General features: G+C 32.6%; 1 protein-coding gene and 2 long non-coding RNA genes across 6 annotated transcripts in view; 1 reads left to right on the plus strand and 2 right to left on the minus strand.

Moving 5' to 3' along the window:
• Window positions 1-17,470, minus strand: part of LOC139894550 (uncharacterized) — an 80,530-nt gene that overhangs the window by 55,355 nt on the left and 7,705 nt on the right. The gene's annotated exons all lie outside the window — the stretch shown is intronic.
• Window positions 6,680-11,845, plus strand: LOC139892858 (uridylate kinase PUMPKIN, chloroplastic-like). The gene is made up of 7 exons (XM_071875988.1): window positions 6,680-7,591; window positions 8,195-8,321; window positions 8,402-8,455; window positions 10,036-10,127; window positions 10,240-10,475; window positions 10,648-10,803; window positions 11,506-11,845. Exons 1-7 carry the CDS (start codon window positions 6,933-6,935, stop codon window positions 11,586-11,588), a joined length of 1,407 nt encoding a protein of 468 aa, XP_071732089.1. The 5' UTR covers window positions 6,680-6,932; the 3' UTR covers window positions 11,589-11,845.
• LOC139892859 (uncharacterized) lies at window positions 14,037-16,546 on the minus strand. 4 transcript variants are annotated; one of them, XR_011774273.1, is made up of 5 exons: window positions 16,088-16,546; window positions 15,230-15,280; window positions 14,856-15,138; window positions 14,715-14,769; window positions 14,037-14,275 (listed from the first exon to the last, which is right to left on the minus strand). It is a non-coding gene; the product is annotated as an uncharacterized lncRNA (long non-coding RNA). The 4 variants fall into 4 exon arrangements; XR_011774272.1 differs by having other exon boundaries at window positions 14,856-15,280; XR_011774271.1 differs by lacking the exon at window positions 16,088-16,546 and having other exon boundaries at window positions 15,230-16,003.

Consider the following 17,470-nt stretch of genomic DNA (forward strand, 5'->3'; position numbering starts at 1 on the left):
ATTATTCTAGTGCTGGTATATTGGTGCAACTTACATTGTATTCTCGAGTTTTTTTTTTTTTTTTTTTTTACTTAAAAAGTATAGAGTATAAAGGAAATGAGAGAAAAATGATATAAGTGCAAGATGATTTAAATATTCGAATTAGAAGGAAAGAAAGAAAAGTAAAATAATTACTTATAAAAGAAAAGTGATTACATATTTTGATTTTTCTAGGTGGAGGGATTAGTTCATCATATCATATCATATATCATAGTTCATTAAAAAAAAATTAATATCAATATCTAATATTATACTAGCAAATACCCCGCGAATTCGTGAAGTTAAATTTATTTATATGTATTACTAATATTAATTAATAATTATATCAGGTGGTCCTGGTGTGGCCCGGTGGTCCGAGGGTGGACTGGTGGTGGTCTGTGAAACGACCCGTTAAAGTACACTTGACGACCATCGTTATCTTGGTCCCACAACTTGATCATAACTCTATATGAATTTGATATTTAACCTTGCATTCTTTATTTAAAAATGATTTCCTATAAAGGAAACCTACCAAAATATGTAAGTTTAGAGAAACCATACATTATTACTTAATCAAAAGTTGACCAAAACAAAGTCAACAACATCCACTATTAAATGTATCAAAATAGAATGCAAGTTAATATTTAACAAACGCTGCCATCATAAATATGCCTCTCTAAGCACAGCAGAAGCAATCAATCATGAACTTGAGAATAAAACATGCGAGTAACTGTCAACAAAATGGTTCAGTGAATTATAGGTTTAATATTGCAAACAATATTTAATTTAAACCATAAAAATTTATGTTTGAAAACATAAAAACTCCTTTTTGGACCACAAAATTATATGCTAGAAAACATATAAAAACATTATTCCATTTTCCGTGAGCCACCTGGTAACCACTTAACCATTTATTTACCATTGCCAAACACAATAAATAATATACACCGAACAAGTGTATCTTCAACTAAATACGAAGTACTAAACATTCCGATTATAAATTGCTAGCGCGACTAGCTCGAAATGGGGTTGTCAAACCCGATAGATCTATCCATAGGATTCGCGTTCACCAGTAGAAACCAGTGATTACAATTACCAGATTAGGGAATATTTTTGTTCGACTCACAATGAATAATTTAAACCAACTTTCACTTGTGTCCAATACGTAAAAATAAAATGCATGTATTCTCATCCCAAAAGATTTAAAATAGAAAAATGGGACTATAACTTACCTTAATAGCAAACGAAGTAACCACACAAATATGCGAACAGCAAAAGGAGTAAAGTGATCAGAAATAATCACAACGCCGACCTATAAATAAAGCAGGTCGATATAAATAACTAACTTAGGTCAGGTCTTAGTATGATAGCTATTGTACATGTTGCAAGTAGACATAGAACAATACTCAACATGCATCGGTTTGATCGGAACAACGTACGGACACACACTTTCTATTTTTAGAAAGTTTCTATTTTTAGAAGGTTTCCATTTTTGGAAAGTTTCTATTTTTGAAAAGTTTCTATTTTAAGAAAGTTTCTATTTTTGGAAAGTTTCCAAATTTAGAAAGTTTCCATATTTAGAAAGTTGCTATTTTTGAAAAGTTTATAAGTTAGGAAAGTTTTCTTAATTAGAAAGTCAACATAAGTCAACTGAAAGTTAAAGTCAACCGAAAGTCAACTCAAAAGTCAACATTGGTCAAACATAGTCAACGTTAATTTTAAAAGTATAAGTTATATTAATAATATAAGTTATAATGTTATTTAAAGTCATATATGTATAATTATGTCATAACATAAGTTTTAATTAAATTAAATGAATTATTAAAGTTAACATAAGTTTAAATGATATAATTAATATAACATAAGTATTTAATTAATTAATTAAATATTAGTCATAATATAAGTATTATTAATTAATAATAGATTTTAAATCATATCATAAGTATTATTAATTAATAATGAATTATCAATCATATCATAAGTTTCTAATTATACTTATTAAATCATAAGTATTTAATAATTAAATTATAATTAAATAGTAACTAAGCCTTATAATAATTAAATAATTAATTAATCCTTATTATAAGTCTTATTATAATAATCTCATAATATAAGTTTAATACTTATCATAAGTATTTTTCATTAATAATAAAAGTATTATTAATTATAAGCTTAATTAAATCATAATTAATTAATAAATGATATAATAAATATATATATCATAAGTCTTAAATTAAACTAATTACTTTTTATATCATAAGTATTTTTCATTAATAATAAAAGTATTATTAATTATAAGCTTAATTAAATCATAATTAATTAATAAATGATATAATAAATATATATATCATAAGTCTTAAATTAAACTAATTACTTTTTATATCATAAGTAATTTATTAATAATGAAATTCATTATTTATATCATAAGTCTTATTTAATAACCATAAGTTTTAATTAAAAGTTCATCGAGTCATAACTTGAGCCCCGGGAATCAGTTTTCAGCGAGTCTTATATATATCTTCGCCTAACCAACCCACCCGAAACATTAGTGTGCTCAAGAACATCCCAAGAACAGCCACCAAGTCATGACTTACAGCCATAAATCAACTTGTAGCTTTAATCCGTTCAAAAACATGTTTTAGTCATACCGGGTGATCCGTGGCTCGGATTTCGATGACCCGAACATGAAAGTTCATCCCATCATCAATCCTAACACACTAATACACCCTAAAGACTCCAAAGGTGGTCACAAAGTCAGACCATACCTGATTCAATTCGTTTTCACATTTTAATCTCAACAAAACACCATTTTAAGCATATCTAGAGCTCCGGGAATCGAAATGACATGAATCCGGAGTCTAAAATTAATGTCTTGATGCGAGGAACTCATCTAAACACTTCAATTTCACTTCAATATCAGTTATATTTACAGAAAACAACAATCAAACCGCTGTCCCAAAACAATCAAACCGAAAACATGAATTAACGAGCATTTCTACGCATACAATCAACAATACAATAACATATAATCATCATACCATTAATATAACATATAAAATCAGTAAAATATATGAAAAATCAAAAAGCTAGGGTTAGGGTTTATACCCTAATCAAGAATTAAGAGATAACAACGTGTAGAGAAGAACGAGAGGAATCCGTTGATGCTAAAAGCCCTAAATTCCAAGCTTGATTTGATGATGAAATGATGATGATGGTGAATGTGTGGGTGACGGCCAAAGAAAGAAAAAGAGGGAGAAGAGAAAAGCTTTCTAGGTTTAGAATTGTAAAAGAAATGAATATACTTTAGAGATTAAAATGGAACTAGTCACAAGTTTCACAAAATGGCACATAACACCCCTCCTAGAGGGTTTCGGCCAAATGGGGGTGGGAGTGGGCTCCCATTTAGCCCAAATTTGATAATTGATAATTTGCTTGTGGCCCGAATGCTCGAACGAAACCCGAAACGCGAAAACACGACTACGCGATTAATTATTCGGAGAGATATCAAATACGCGATGAAAAATATATATAAACACTATATATAAATATATGACATTAAAATATCATATTTAAAATAATTAGGACTTAAAAATCCCAAAAGCTCGACCGTTGGTTTGAAAACCGAAAAGATTCGCCGGATAGAAATCCGCGACACGTAGAAACGTATAACTTAAAATATGAATACAGATATTCATTTAACACATAATAATTAATATATTATCACAAAAATAATAATATAGGTCATAGAAATGACGTGACACGAATAACAGTTAACGGTCGTTAAATAATAAACGGTAAAATATAACGGAAAAAGTAGGGTCGTTACAGTCTGGGGGTGGTTTGTTGATCCAAGGGCGGCCCGGGGGCTCCCAGAGTGGGTTTAGGGTCAGGGTATTTGGTTACGATTTAAGGGTTTAGGGTTTAGAGGTTAAGGGTTAGGGTTTAGGGGTTATGGTTTGGGATTTAGTGTTTAATGGTTATTGTATAGAGTTTAAAGGTTAGGGGTTTAGGATTTAGGGGTTATGGTTTAGAGTTTAGGGGTTTATGGTTTAAGAGTAGGGTTTGGGGGGTTATGATTCATGATTTAGGGTTTAAGATTCAGGGGTTTGGTTCATTGGTGCTGAAGGAAGAATAATGTCATCTATGATCTTTCGAGCTACAGTGACTTTGTAATATCCATCTGAAGCACAAGAAAACCATTATTATATTGAAATGATAGCAAATTATATTATTTTAATAGCTTTTAAAATAATTAAATAATAGATTGACATGAAATATTGAAAGCGTACTATTTAATGTACAAGAAGAGTCTTTATTATTCTTCAAAACATATTAATAACAAACTAATAAGGAGTTCGTTTACTCATTTCAAACTTTGGAATGTTTTTAGTTCGATTGTATTTTTGTTCGTTTTTTCATCTGTTGATGAAATGACGTTGTTTTAATGTTATCATGTGTTTATTAAAAAATATATATATAGAGTATGATATAATATACTGTATTTATTATGCGTATGGAAAGTCAAATACAGTATAACTTATAGAATTTTAATATATTTAATGGGAATTGATATTTCCACCATACTTTTTACTCCTTCCACCATATTTTTAAGTAGTTTCCTTAAATACCCTCATAAAATACAATACGGACTTATTTTTAATATTGGTAATTTACATCCGATCAAATCAAATTCTTCATTTCTCATTCCTTTCTCATTACCCCCTTTCTCTCTCTACTCCATTTCTTTCCATCTACAAAATCGCTAACATCCCCTAATTGCTTGTTCTCATGATAATTTTGAAGATTACATCTCCAATCACTCAATAATGAACTCTAAGATAACACTTTACCATCACTTTGATTTTTATATAGTTGTTGAATATGTATTTTATAATTTATTAGGGTTCATTTAGGTATATATATATATATATATATATATATATATATATATATATATATATATATATATATATATATATATATATATATATATATATATATATATATATATATATATATATATAGCAGGATCAATGGGGAAGTAACCAATCGGGGGGGAAGAAAAAAAATTCGTTTTTTTTGGAATTTTTTTTTTCCGGCAACAAAATCACACGAAAATATGAAAATTTAGAAGAGACACTTCGTGATGAATGTTATTATTTAGGCGGGAAAACGATCGACAAAAATAACATTTAAGATAATATTGTTCGTGAAGAATATGAAGTTTTTTTCATGTTTTGTGAAGTAAAATTTAGCCCGATTTAGAGTTTAGGGTTTAGGGTTTAGGGTTTGGTGTTTTGAGTTTATTCCATAAACCCAAAACACCAAACCCTAAACCCTAAACTCTAAACCGTTCGTGTTAAAAACTCAATCTAAATCCTAAATCTAAACCCTAAATCTAAACCCTAAACCCTAAATTTCTAAACCCTAATATCTAAACCCTATGAACTTAAACCCTAATATCTAAACCCTGATAGCTAAAACCTCAACATACGCTCGAAAAACATGATAATTGTTATATATTACTTCTTCGAGCGTTTTCCCGTCAAAATAAAAATATTTATCACAAAGTGTCTTTATTAAATGTTCATATTTTCATCTCATCTATAATGTTCGTGAACAAAGTTTTTTTAAAAAACGAAAAAAAAGTTTTTGCTTCCCCCGCTTCCCCCCGATTGGAACCGTTCGTGTTAAAAACTCAATCTAAATCCTAAATCTAAACCCTAAATCTAAACCCTAAATCCTAAATTTCTAAACCCTAATATCTAAACCCTATAAACTCTAATATCTAAACCCTAATATCTAAACCCCAATAGCTAAAACCTCAATATACGCTCGAAAAACACGATAATTGTTATATATTACTTCTTCGAGCGTTTTCCCACCAAAATAAAAATATTTATCACAAAGTGTCTCTACTAAATGTTTATATTTTCATCTCATCTATAATGTTCGTGAACAAAGTTTTTTCAAAAAATGAAAAGAAAAAAAAAATTTGCTTCCCCCGCTTCTCCCGGATTGATTACTTCCCTCTTGATCCTACCAATATATATATATATATATATATATATATATAAAAACCATCCGGGCATAGCCTGGGTGGCCAGGGTGCCCCGCAAATGTCCAGTTGACCAAGTCAAATGGCTGTTCATCTCAAATAAGGCGAAGGTTCGATTCTTGAATCAGCCACCATTTGTGTTTGGCGCTGGAACAGGGGTTGATTCCGACCACACTTGCCTGGGACTGCACACGACCCGGTAAGCAGTTGGCATCCAAAGGATGCACGGGGTTAAAGGTTCCCCGCCGATCTAACCTTTATATATATATATATATATATATATATATATATATATATATATATATATATATAAGGAGAATGATAAACATAGCTCTTAGAACTACGTTTAACCATAATATAGTTAAATTTGAAACCTCTAGTGAAACTATCACAGCGTTACACACTGTTAGATTTGGCCATGTGGGCTAATGCCCCATCTGTTATGCCCCGATACATGCGGTCTTAAAAAGGTATAAGGTGACATGTATTACCATGTAAGGACTACATTCGTATATTTAGAAGACTTAAAAGACTAAAAGAGTAAATATAAATACTTGGAAGAAAAAGCTTAATTAGATGTCCGATACTGGATTAATACGTAGTACTACGTTTGTACTGTTTGTACTTTGTAGTTTAAACACATACTCGAAGGATCCCAAGTGAAACCGAAGTATGATGTGGAATCCAACACTTTAACGGAAGCGTTACAAACAAATAACGGAGGACTCATAACGGCACGAAACAAGTGAACCAACAACCTTTTAACACTTAACGAGCGTTAACTCCGTCTATCTATTTTTTCATCCGCACCGGAGCAGCAATCACAGAAACCCTAACCCTAATTCCTCTCTCATCAATGGCTTCATCAACAAACGTCGAATCACCTCCGATCAACGAAGGCAGTAACAACGGAGATACTCCGGTCACCGAATCCGCCGCCGCCGTCAGTTCTCCAGTCACACCTGCCGCTGTCAATTCTGCCATCACACCTGCCCCCGTCACATCCGGTGAAAATTTAACAACATCTATGGAAATTGACGTCACTGAAGAACGGAGGATCAAGAAACCTAAGCACGATTCAGGCGGCGGTACAGATCCACAACGGAAGAATCGAGAAGAATGGAGTGAATCGGAGGTCGCAATCCTTCTTGATGCGTTTACGGATAAATATCTGGCGTTGAATCGGAGTCTTTTGCGCTTTAAAGATTGGAAGGTAGTAGCTGATTTGGTGGAAGATTGTGATGATAAAAAATCGCATAAAAGTGTCGAACAGTGTAAGAATAAAGTCGATAATTTGAAGAAGAGGTATAAGCTTGAAACACAGAGATTGGAGAGTAATGATGGTGTTAGTAAATGGATTTGGTTTAAGAAAATGGAAAAAGCATTTGGAGATCTAACGGCTTCAAAAACCGGCAATGCAACGGCTACGAAAAGCCCTGCGATAGCTGTTTCGGACGAAGATGATGATAGGTCGTTCGGTGTTTCCTCCCCTACCAATTTAAGACGGTCCACAAGGTTTGTTATGATTCAGTTTTATGCGATGGTTGCTTAGTATCGTGTTATATGTAACAGACTTAACTGAAGGGACGGAAACAGAACGGGCCGGGGGCAGTGGATTTGAAATTTTTAGTGCACAAATTTTGGATTTTTCCATTTTGTCCCACTCCATATTTTGCCGCCAAAACCTCAAAATTTTGCCAAACAGCCACCGTATTGTTGCCCAAAAGCCTCTATTTTTCCCCCAAAACCTCCATAACAAAAAAAAAGTTGTTACGCTTTTAAAAAAACTGAAAAAAAATTCTGGTTCCGCCATTACTTAACTGCGCATATAAAAAAGTAATGGGTACTTTTTAAACATCTAAGCAGTTTAAGGTGATGAAAGGTGATTGATTTGTGTATAATGACTGATATGTCTTATAGACTGTATTATTATGTGATCTTATATACTTATATATACATATGTATATATATACATATGTATATATATACATATGTATATATATACATATGTATATGTATACATATATATATATACGTAATATGTATTATATATATATGTATATGTAATATATTACGAGTAGATATGTGCGAATTTGATATGATATGATGTATATAAAGGCTCGCTCCTAACGATGGGCTGTTTCCGAGGAGTGCAAAATCAAGTGCAAATGTGAAATGGAAACGAGTGGTGTTTAAAGTTAGTGGTACCGCGTTGACTGGGCGCAGTCAAAATATTGACCCGAAGGTTTGAGTTCTTTTTGTCATTAGACTTCATGTAAAGATTTGCTGAAACGTACATGCTAAACTTGATGTGTTTGCTTTTAGGTGGCATTGCAAATTGCAAAAGAAGTAGCAACGGCTTCTCGCAGTGGTGTAGAGGTAACTATCTAACTTTTGTAAAGATGGAGCTGCATTCAGTTCTAGAAGAATGGGTGCTTTTCAGATTTTAGATGAAAAGCTCAAAACAAATAAATAATGCTCAAATATGACTTTCTTTAATTTGTTTAATTAAAAATAGAAAACACACTTCCTAATTTATAACCACAATTTGAAAACTTCATTTTACACTTTCTAACCATATATACTCTTTTTATTTGGAATTGGAATTGGAATACATTTAAAAATGAGCTCATAAATGTGAACTAGTTATTATATAGATATATTGAGATATAGAGATAAAAAAACACCTTTCATCTTTAGAAGAATGAAGATGATAAATCCAAAAAAATTATCAAGGTTGGATAAGTCGCGAGCCAGAGTCGGTCTGGACTTTGAAGTCAGGGGAATCGGATGTTGACTAACATTGACTTATAGTAATATATATCAAACTTAAATATTTCAAACATATATATAGGGCACAAACAACAACACCCAATCCCTCGCAAGCAAGGGAGGTGAGATGTAAGATGTAGACAATCTTTCCTCTATCCTAGAATAGTAGAATAGAAGAGAAGTCGTTTTTCTCCACCCACATGTAGAGATCGAATTTTCCACACATGAGAAGAAGTCATCCTCTCCACTCGAGGGCAGAGAAATAGCTTCCGGAAGGACCTCTGGCCAACAATATTAAAAAAAAAAAAAATCGATACGTACGTAAGTGTGTTATACGGAGCTCAATAAAAAGCAAGAAAGGCTACACTAAAAGGACGTTAAACATATATAAACATACATAAGCATACATACATATATTAACCTCCAAACATGCATGCATAAACATACATACATAAACATACATGCATACATAAGCATACACACATAGACATACTTACGTACACACCTAAAAATACATACATACATCCATCCATCCATCCATAACCATATATACCTACCTACATACATAAACATACATAGACATACATAAACAAACATGCATGCAATACATAAAATATACATGCAAAAACACATCCATACATAAACATGCATACATAAACACACATACACACAAAACGACAATCTATTCTATCTTTATAAAAAAATCTTACTCATCTATTCTTATTCTAGTTCTAGACCTCCTCACAATCCTATCAAAAAGTTATGTCCTCGGTCAACAATAGCTCCCTCATGTTGATCTTCACTTGGTCTTCCCACCCACGTCTATGTCTACATATAAAAACATATAAAGACCTAAATTTGACCGACCTTGATTATGACCGACTTTGACTACTCAGGCTTGACTTGGACCTACTATGACTACTCAGGCTCGACTCGGACCTACTATGATTGGCTCAGACCTGCGGACCGATTTTACTGACTTTGACCGACTTTGACCCCACTTTTTAGCGGTGATCGATTTATTAGATGTTTTTGGATGAAATGGTCGGGCTAGTCACCAAACCAACAAGTCGGCCGAGACGGTCACCATTTATAACACTAAAAATTATATGCAAGTAAGCACACTATTAGTAAATACGAAGTACGTTGTTTCTTCATGTATGATATTTATCACTTGTGATTTGTAGGTGGCTATTATTATTGGAGGCCGTAACTTCTTTTGTGGCGATTCATGGGTGTCAGCGACTGATTTAGATAGGCCTACAGCTTACCAGATTGGGTACGTATCTATTGTTTGCTGTCATGTATAATCCTATATTTCTACTTGTGGTGTTTACCGTAAATTGTTATACCTTGTATCATCATATGCTTTTATATCATAATATATGCAGCATGATGGCTACTGTTATGAATTCAATATTGCTTCAGTCAGCTTTAGAGAAATTAGGTATTCAAACACGCGTGCAGAGTGCTTTTGTAATGCCAGAAGTTGCTGAACCGTATAATAGACTTCGTGCGATGCGTCATCTTAGTAAAGGACGAGTCGTTATCTTCGGTGGTGTTGGGGCCGGCACTGGTAATCCACTTTTTACTACTGATACAGCAGCAGCCTTAAGAGCCTCTGAGAGTATGACAATTATATCCTTCTAAATTTGACACTTCGTTATGAATTGCTTATGTCCATTCGTAATAATAAATAATTTATTTTCTTACATCTGATGCTCGAAACTGTCTATAAAAGCTTTTTATTCTGATTACGTCTTTGATGTGACCACTGAATATGTTTGGTTGTTGACCAGTCAATGCAGATGCGGTGATCAAGGGTACAAGTGTGAATGGTATCGTTGAAAAAAAGGTCACACTGGATAAAATTTCGTACCGTGACGCTGTTTCTAAGGATGTTTCTTCCATGGATTTGATGGCAATACAATTTTGCGAAGAGAATGAAATTCCTGGTTTGTTTACTCTTCATCGGTGTTTTCTTTTTAAAATCCCTACTATCTGTTTAGCCCTTATGTATGCAGTATATTGATTACTGACAAATTAGGGATGGTTGGATTGCTTCTAATAAATAAAAAATAAAAAATTGAAGCTGTACCTGTGATACAGTATATGAGTCTAGTAACTTTCATTATTTAAGAATTTAAAAATAAAATGTATAATGAAAAAATGGACAAATTTGTGTAAATGAAACAGTAATTTGAATGTAATTTTTTAGTTGGTATTCTCCATATACTTTCCTCCTCTACTACTTGCAGAGGCTTAAGAAATACTAGTTTTTGGATGTGATTTCTTTAGGTGTGGAGTTAAAAGTCATTGTAATTATTTTTTGAATATATATATAGGGGAGAGATCAAGGGATAAGGACTTTTGTGGGGATAAGGGGATAAGTAATTTGTTATTTTTATAACATTAAAATTAAGTTTAAAATTTAGATTTTTTAATTTTGGAGTTTAGTATTCATCGTGTAGATTTAGAAGGATAAAAATAATATTTTTTTATTCCATGATAACATACATCAGATGATGTATTACATTTGATCTGATGTATGTTAACGTGGTGTAAAAAAAAAATTATTTATTTTTATTTTTTTTTCTGAATCTACACAATGAATAAAATTTTCTGTTACTCACTATAATCTTTTTCTGTATTCATAGTTGTTATATTTAACATGCTGGAACCTGGGAATGTTTCGAAAGCGTTGAGAGGAATACCGGTTGGCACCTTGATTGATCAGTAATGCTCACTGGAACATCGAAGTCGCAATAGGAGTAAATTGTGTTACTGTGAGTTGCATCCTTAGTAAATCTATTAGGTTTAATGCTCCTGATGAGTGAAATTTATATTGTACATTGTTGTGTCGGCAAATTTTAATAAACTCAGTTGTAGCATTGGGTACTGCAAGGGTTGAGTGTTGGTAATTCTAGTGTTAGTGATTGTAGTTTAAGTACTTGACTGCGAGTTTATTAATGGGAGTAGATTGAGACAAAATGTTAACTGTGTGTGACAACTATTTTACGAGTTCGTGTTGATTTCTTTGTAAATCCCTGGAAAATAGACCTTGCACATGTTTCCAAATGGTTAAATTTCACAATGGATTCTTCCAAGTGTATAACCTTTAGGGTTGTTGTAATATGCATAAATGTATTGGACACAACTGTTAATGCTGACTTTTCAGTACCATTAAATCAAATGTACGATATATATACATTCTTAATGATAGCCATAATAAATGTTAAAGTAAATATTAATCACCGTGATTAGAAAAATCTTAAATGATAAAGATTGTGATTCAAAAAATCTTAAAAGTTTGGTAATTAATTACCCAAGTCTCGTTGGTTTCACAGAACCAAATAGTCTCGGTTTTCATAACCTGGTTAGTTTTAAAGTCGACCTAGGACTTTTCCTAAGTTTTCAGTTCGAGTTCCTTAAATTCTTTAAGGGTCGTTAACAAAATACAAAAGAAAAAGTCGGGTTGTTATATAATACAGGGGCTTGTAAATGTGATATCAGTTGGACAACCAATATGTATGAATAGATATTGTAGGAGAAGTAAGAACTTGACTTGATTATCGCACCGAAAGGATATAAATAATTAAATACTGATTAGTAAAAGAATATCCACTTAGGGTCAAGTTGAGATAATCCCAGAACAACTTTGTGGCCATTTTCAATACTCATTACTATCACATCTAGAACCTGCGTATTGTAGAATCAGACTATAGCAGATGCCTCACCACCAGGGCCATCTCGCTAATTTCGGAGGCCCTGTTCGAAACTTAAAAAGAGCCCCTATAAATGTTAATTTTTTCAATACGTATAATATATAATACTATGATAGCATAATCAATATAATTAAAAAGTTTCAAAACAACCGATGCAAAGTGTTATTCTCAAATAGTTGTCAACTCGATATAGTTATACTATTGTTTATATAAAATCATAATCCTAACATTTTTTGTAACGAAGTAATTGGTAACTCTTTATAGTCAATACTCCCATTATATTGTTTTTTAATACCTATAAACGTCAATCTATTAAGTCTTTATTGTTAGATGATAGACCGCAAGTAAGCTATTCTGTTACGATGTACGAATAAATGAATTATTACATAGGTTTTTCAAAATTTTGGGCCCCTTAAAAATTTGGGGCCCCTGTGCGACTGCACACTTCGCACATGCACCGAAGACACCCCTACTCACCACCAAATCATCTTATCTGATAGGAACTAAGAAGACAGCAGTAGCAAATTGTGATTAATAATAGCAGCAGCAACAGATAATTAATTTTAACTATCAGCTAGATGATAAGCTGATGATGAATGATGAATAAAGAGATAATAATATGAAGAACAGAGAATGATAAATGGATGATGTGTTTAATTAAGATGAAAATGAAAAACAAGATAAAATCAGAAAGATCACACAATCTTCTGCCTAAAATCAGTCAAGATAAACATTATCTTGCTGCCCAAGCCTACATGGCCAAATACCAATACAATACTGAAAATCAAAGATGCCTCCTACATGCTCACATCACTACTATATATATTAGTTCAGTCCACACATTGACCCTACATTAAATGGGCTTCGGTTGGCATTGTTGGGCTGGGCTATTCTCTATCATCATCCCTTTAGAATCAACTAAAAAAAGTCGTCTTCCCATCACCTGAGAGCCAGCAAACATAGGTGGCAATTTTGACCCATTTACTCAATAATGGGTCAATCTGGGTTACTAATTATCAGTGAATTAGAACATTATTGTGAGTATTGAAGTTGGATAATTTTTTATACACACTTCTATTAGCATATGGATCCGTACTGTACCTTGTGGCATGTGGATCATTTTCTATACACTTTTCTATATGCATAGTGCTAGGTGGTAGACAAACTCTTCATAAAAAAAATAGGATTTAAACTTACCAAAGTCAACTCTTTCATCTATTCATGAATAAATGATTTGAGGCTTAACAAACACATAAGTTGATGAAAGCCTGAAGCATCCTGATGATGGATCATATTCACGTATTAGGGTCAAGGGATATAACATTTTTTGGAGAACAACGGAGTGTAGGATACTGCCTTGATTTTACTGTTTTATATTTTATAAAAATACGATATAAACGGTTCAAAAGATCTAGTCTTAGTACATAAGCTACATCAAGGACAAGTACAAAGACAACAAAACAAAGAAACAACTCAGAGATTTTTTTCTCCCAAATTTGTTTCTCTTAGTTAAGCAAATTAGAGTTTTTACAAGGAACGATTATTAGACAAATAAATGAGGCCCGTATAATGACAAACCTGAAATCTCCTTATATTAGTTCACAAAGTACTAATGTCAGAATGATGCTCTGCCATTTCCGAAGTTTTATAGCATCAGAATCAAGATTGACTAGTAACATTCCGCTTCCCATCACCTTAGAGCCTACAAAAAGAACAGTCTATGAAAAAAAAGGCATGAAGGTGCTCTCAAATTGGTGGCAATTTTGACTCAATTAGTTATATAAATGGGTCAATCTGGCATGCGTTTTATCAGTGATTTAGAATATTATTATTATTATAATAATATTGTTTTATTATATTTCACTAGTTAATTACTGAGAACTAGGTATTCCTGAAAATGGGCAAGAAAAAGAGTTGGCCCATTTAATTTGCGCCAAAAATGACCAGTTTTGATAATCAACCCACCCATCTTGTCACATCGCATCTAATACATAAGTATATAAATTTCCAAGGCACACACAGTAAATGTAGCCTCTAGCATATGGATCATTTGATATACACATTCACTATACACTTTCATATCTGGCGTAGTGCTGGGATGGCATATAGACACTTGATAGACAAAAGTAAGGTTAACATACCAAAGTCAACTCTTTTCGGGGAACAGTACTCATTTAAATCTACTCTTAAAGCATCCTGATGATGATGTCAAAACAAATCAACATTGGCATGAAGTGAGGAAACAAAACAAATGTGAGTAGTCGAAAGTCAAACGTTACTACCTCTCATGAGAAGCGATGATGTCATCTGTTGGAAGTGAACTGATGACAATAAGGAGGCAGATGTGGCACCAGATCAAGTTCATGTGTTACTCTAAATGAATTTGGCACAACTTAACTATAATACGATCCAAAAGCAGCAAACGAATTCGAGGCATTCCAAAATTCATAACGTGAAAGTTCTTCGATCCATAATTGAGCTGTAATACCATAAACAATTTTACACGAGTAACAACTGAATAGCAATAACAGTACTAATTAGATCCTCTGCAACTTCAACATAGGCCTGGAAATATAATTTGTTAGTCAGAATCAAGATTGACTAGTAAAGTCCGCTTCAACATAATTGGCTGGAAATATAATTTGCTAGTCCTTACTTTTTATATCAATTCATGTCTCCACGTAAAGGTTGGAAAGTTATAAGTAATCTGAGAAATGTGAAAGAAAAGAAAAAAAAAAAAAAAGAATGTAACTTGAAAATAGAAGATACATATATTGAACTTGAGACCTTATAATAAAAATTAAATTTCATATTCTCTGACTAACGATCTAACTCATTTATTATCCAACAGTTTCTAAAATCAAAGAAAAGAATTCCGCCTAATTCACATATCTAACATTATCATCTACCCAATTTTTCAAGGTATGATAGAACATCAGCTACAATGCAATATAAACATGATGCAGAAATTTCAGGACATCACAAACTATTATCAGTGGACGCTTTCATTAACATAAACATTTTAAACTCTCGATGAATGAACACACGAATATGAAAACCCTAACTCAGCGAATTGATGAACACCGATGCAATAACTAACTAAGCTGTACATAAAAAAAGTTCAAAACAGGGGAACAAGGTAAAGAGGGAAAAAATACCTAATTCCATCTTCAATGATTGAACCAAACGATAACAAAAGAACAGCAAAACGAAAAACGGAAAAACACATATAAGGATAAGGATTACACAAAAATCTTACATATAGATATTCAAGACTATTGCCTGTGTGACAATGTTTAAAATTGTAACTTTTTGGCCACGGGTTTCTTGATGACCTTTAAACCTGGCATATTCTATTTATGCTATATGCATCCATGTTGTGAGCATCATATCATATACATTGCTATAATAAAGAATAAACAAAATGCCAAAGGAGATAATATAAATTATGATTAATCATCCTATGTAAAAGCAGAATATACAATTTCACCTATCACCATAGCTTAAACATTACCTTATTAGATTCTTGGTCTTTATTTTGCATTGAAGGAAGAAGCTCCTCATTAGTAAACAAAATGCCGCCACTATGTTTCTGTGCATTTACCATTAAGGTAGCAATTTAAACCTCTTAAAACTTCAATTTAACAAAACATAATCAATTTCTCAAAAAACAACCAAAACCTCTAGTTTTTTGAAAATTAGAGAATCAGAAGAAAAAACCTTAATTTCGTATAAAAAAATTAAGATCATAAAAAGAAAAAGCCCTAATTTTATAAACAATGAACAGAAGCAGAAGACAGCACTCCTAACTTCGTAGCAAAATTAAAAGAAAGATCCTGACAAAAATAAATACAAATAGACACACCTTGTGAATAAACCACCGGTGATTAGGTTAAGATGATATCAACAGCTAATGAGGGGACAGTATCTGCTGTGTATCAAAATTATCTTTTTACCAAAATCAAATAAAAATTACCAACTGGGCAGTAGCTTGGTTGGTACCTACCTCCTTTGATCCCCGGGCCCACTGTTGGATACCCTTACCAAATATGGGGTGCAGGTTCAATTCTGGTCTGCGCCAACTGTTGGGTATTTGGGGGAGGAGTTTCACCCGGCATACTTAGTCCTTGTGGGGTGGGCGGTATGGGTTGTCAAAGGCAACACAGGGCTAAGGTGTCCCTGCCAATCTACACTTTTTACCAAATAAAAATTCCCAAAATTTCAGACATTAAAGAGTATCTGTAGAGAAAACCCTAATTTCGACAAAATTAGAAACAGAAGACCCTAGTTTACAAGAGATTTCAACATCGGAAGAAAAAAAAAACCCTAAACTCGTACGATAAAACTTAACAAAATCAAAAGAAAACCCTGATGATAAAATAGATGAGCGTACCTACAGAATTGAAAAGAAAGAACCTGAATTTCGTAACACAATCAAGAGAAGAACCCTAATAAAATAATCTGAGGAAAGAACACCACCTGCGATCCGGGTGAAATAATAAGAGCAGCCAAAGATGCGAGAATTGAGGGAAGAATCTGTGTATCCTGATTTATAGATGAAGATGGATGGATGAATATGACCGTTTACATTTACTAACCGTTACAGTAACGTTAAATGTGGTACGTTATTAGGTACTTATATTATTAATTGATGAACAGCAAAAAGTCAGATATGGAACTTAAACATAAAACCAGGAATTTCCTTCAAACTAATTCACATACTCAATACTCAAATCATAAATGCTAAAAAAGCATAATTCAACAGTAAACTATTATGACTCGATCTACTAATTTAACTAAATGTCTTCTCAAAATTGCATTTACCCATATCAAGCACATGATCAGGTTTTCACTATTTCTTTTAATTTAATCTACAACATCTCTACAGCAACAAATA

This window comes from Rutidosis leptorrhynchoides, chromosome 2 (assembly GCF_046630445.1).
Source record: "Rutidosis leptorrhynchoides isolate AG116_Rl617_1_P2 chromosome 2, CSIRO_AGI_Rlap_v1, whole genome shotgun sequence".
In the NCBI taxonomy this organism is placed as follows: Eukaryota; Viridiplantae; Streptophyta; class Magnoliopsida; order Asterales; family Asteraceae; genus Rutidosis; species Rutidosis leptorrhynchoides.

What these genes read in the sequence shown, in the direction of transcription:
- LOC139892858 (XM_071875988.1), top strand. Translation starts at nt 6,933, where the DNA reads ATGGCTTCATCAACAAACGTCGAATCACCTCCGATCAACGAAGGCAGT. An exon ending in GTCAAAATATTGACCCGAAG is followed by an intron (nt 8,322 to 8,401) that starts GTTTGAGTTCTT and finishes GTTTGCTTTTAG; the next exon opens with GTGGCATTGCAAATTGCAAA. An exon ending in CGAAGAGAATGAAATTCCTG is followed by an intron (nt 10,804 to 11,505) that starts GTTTGTTTACTC and finishes CTGTATTCATAG; the next exon opens with TTGTTATATTTAACATGCTG.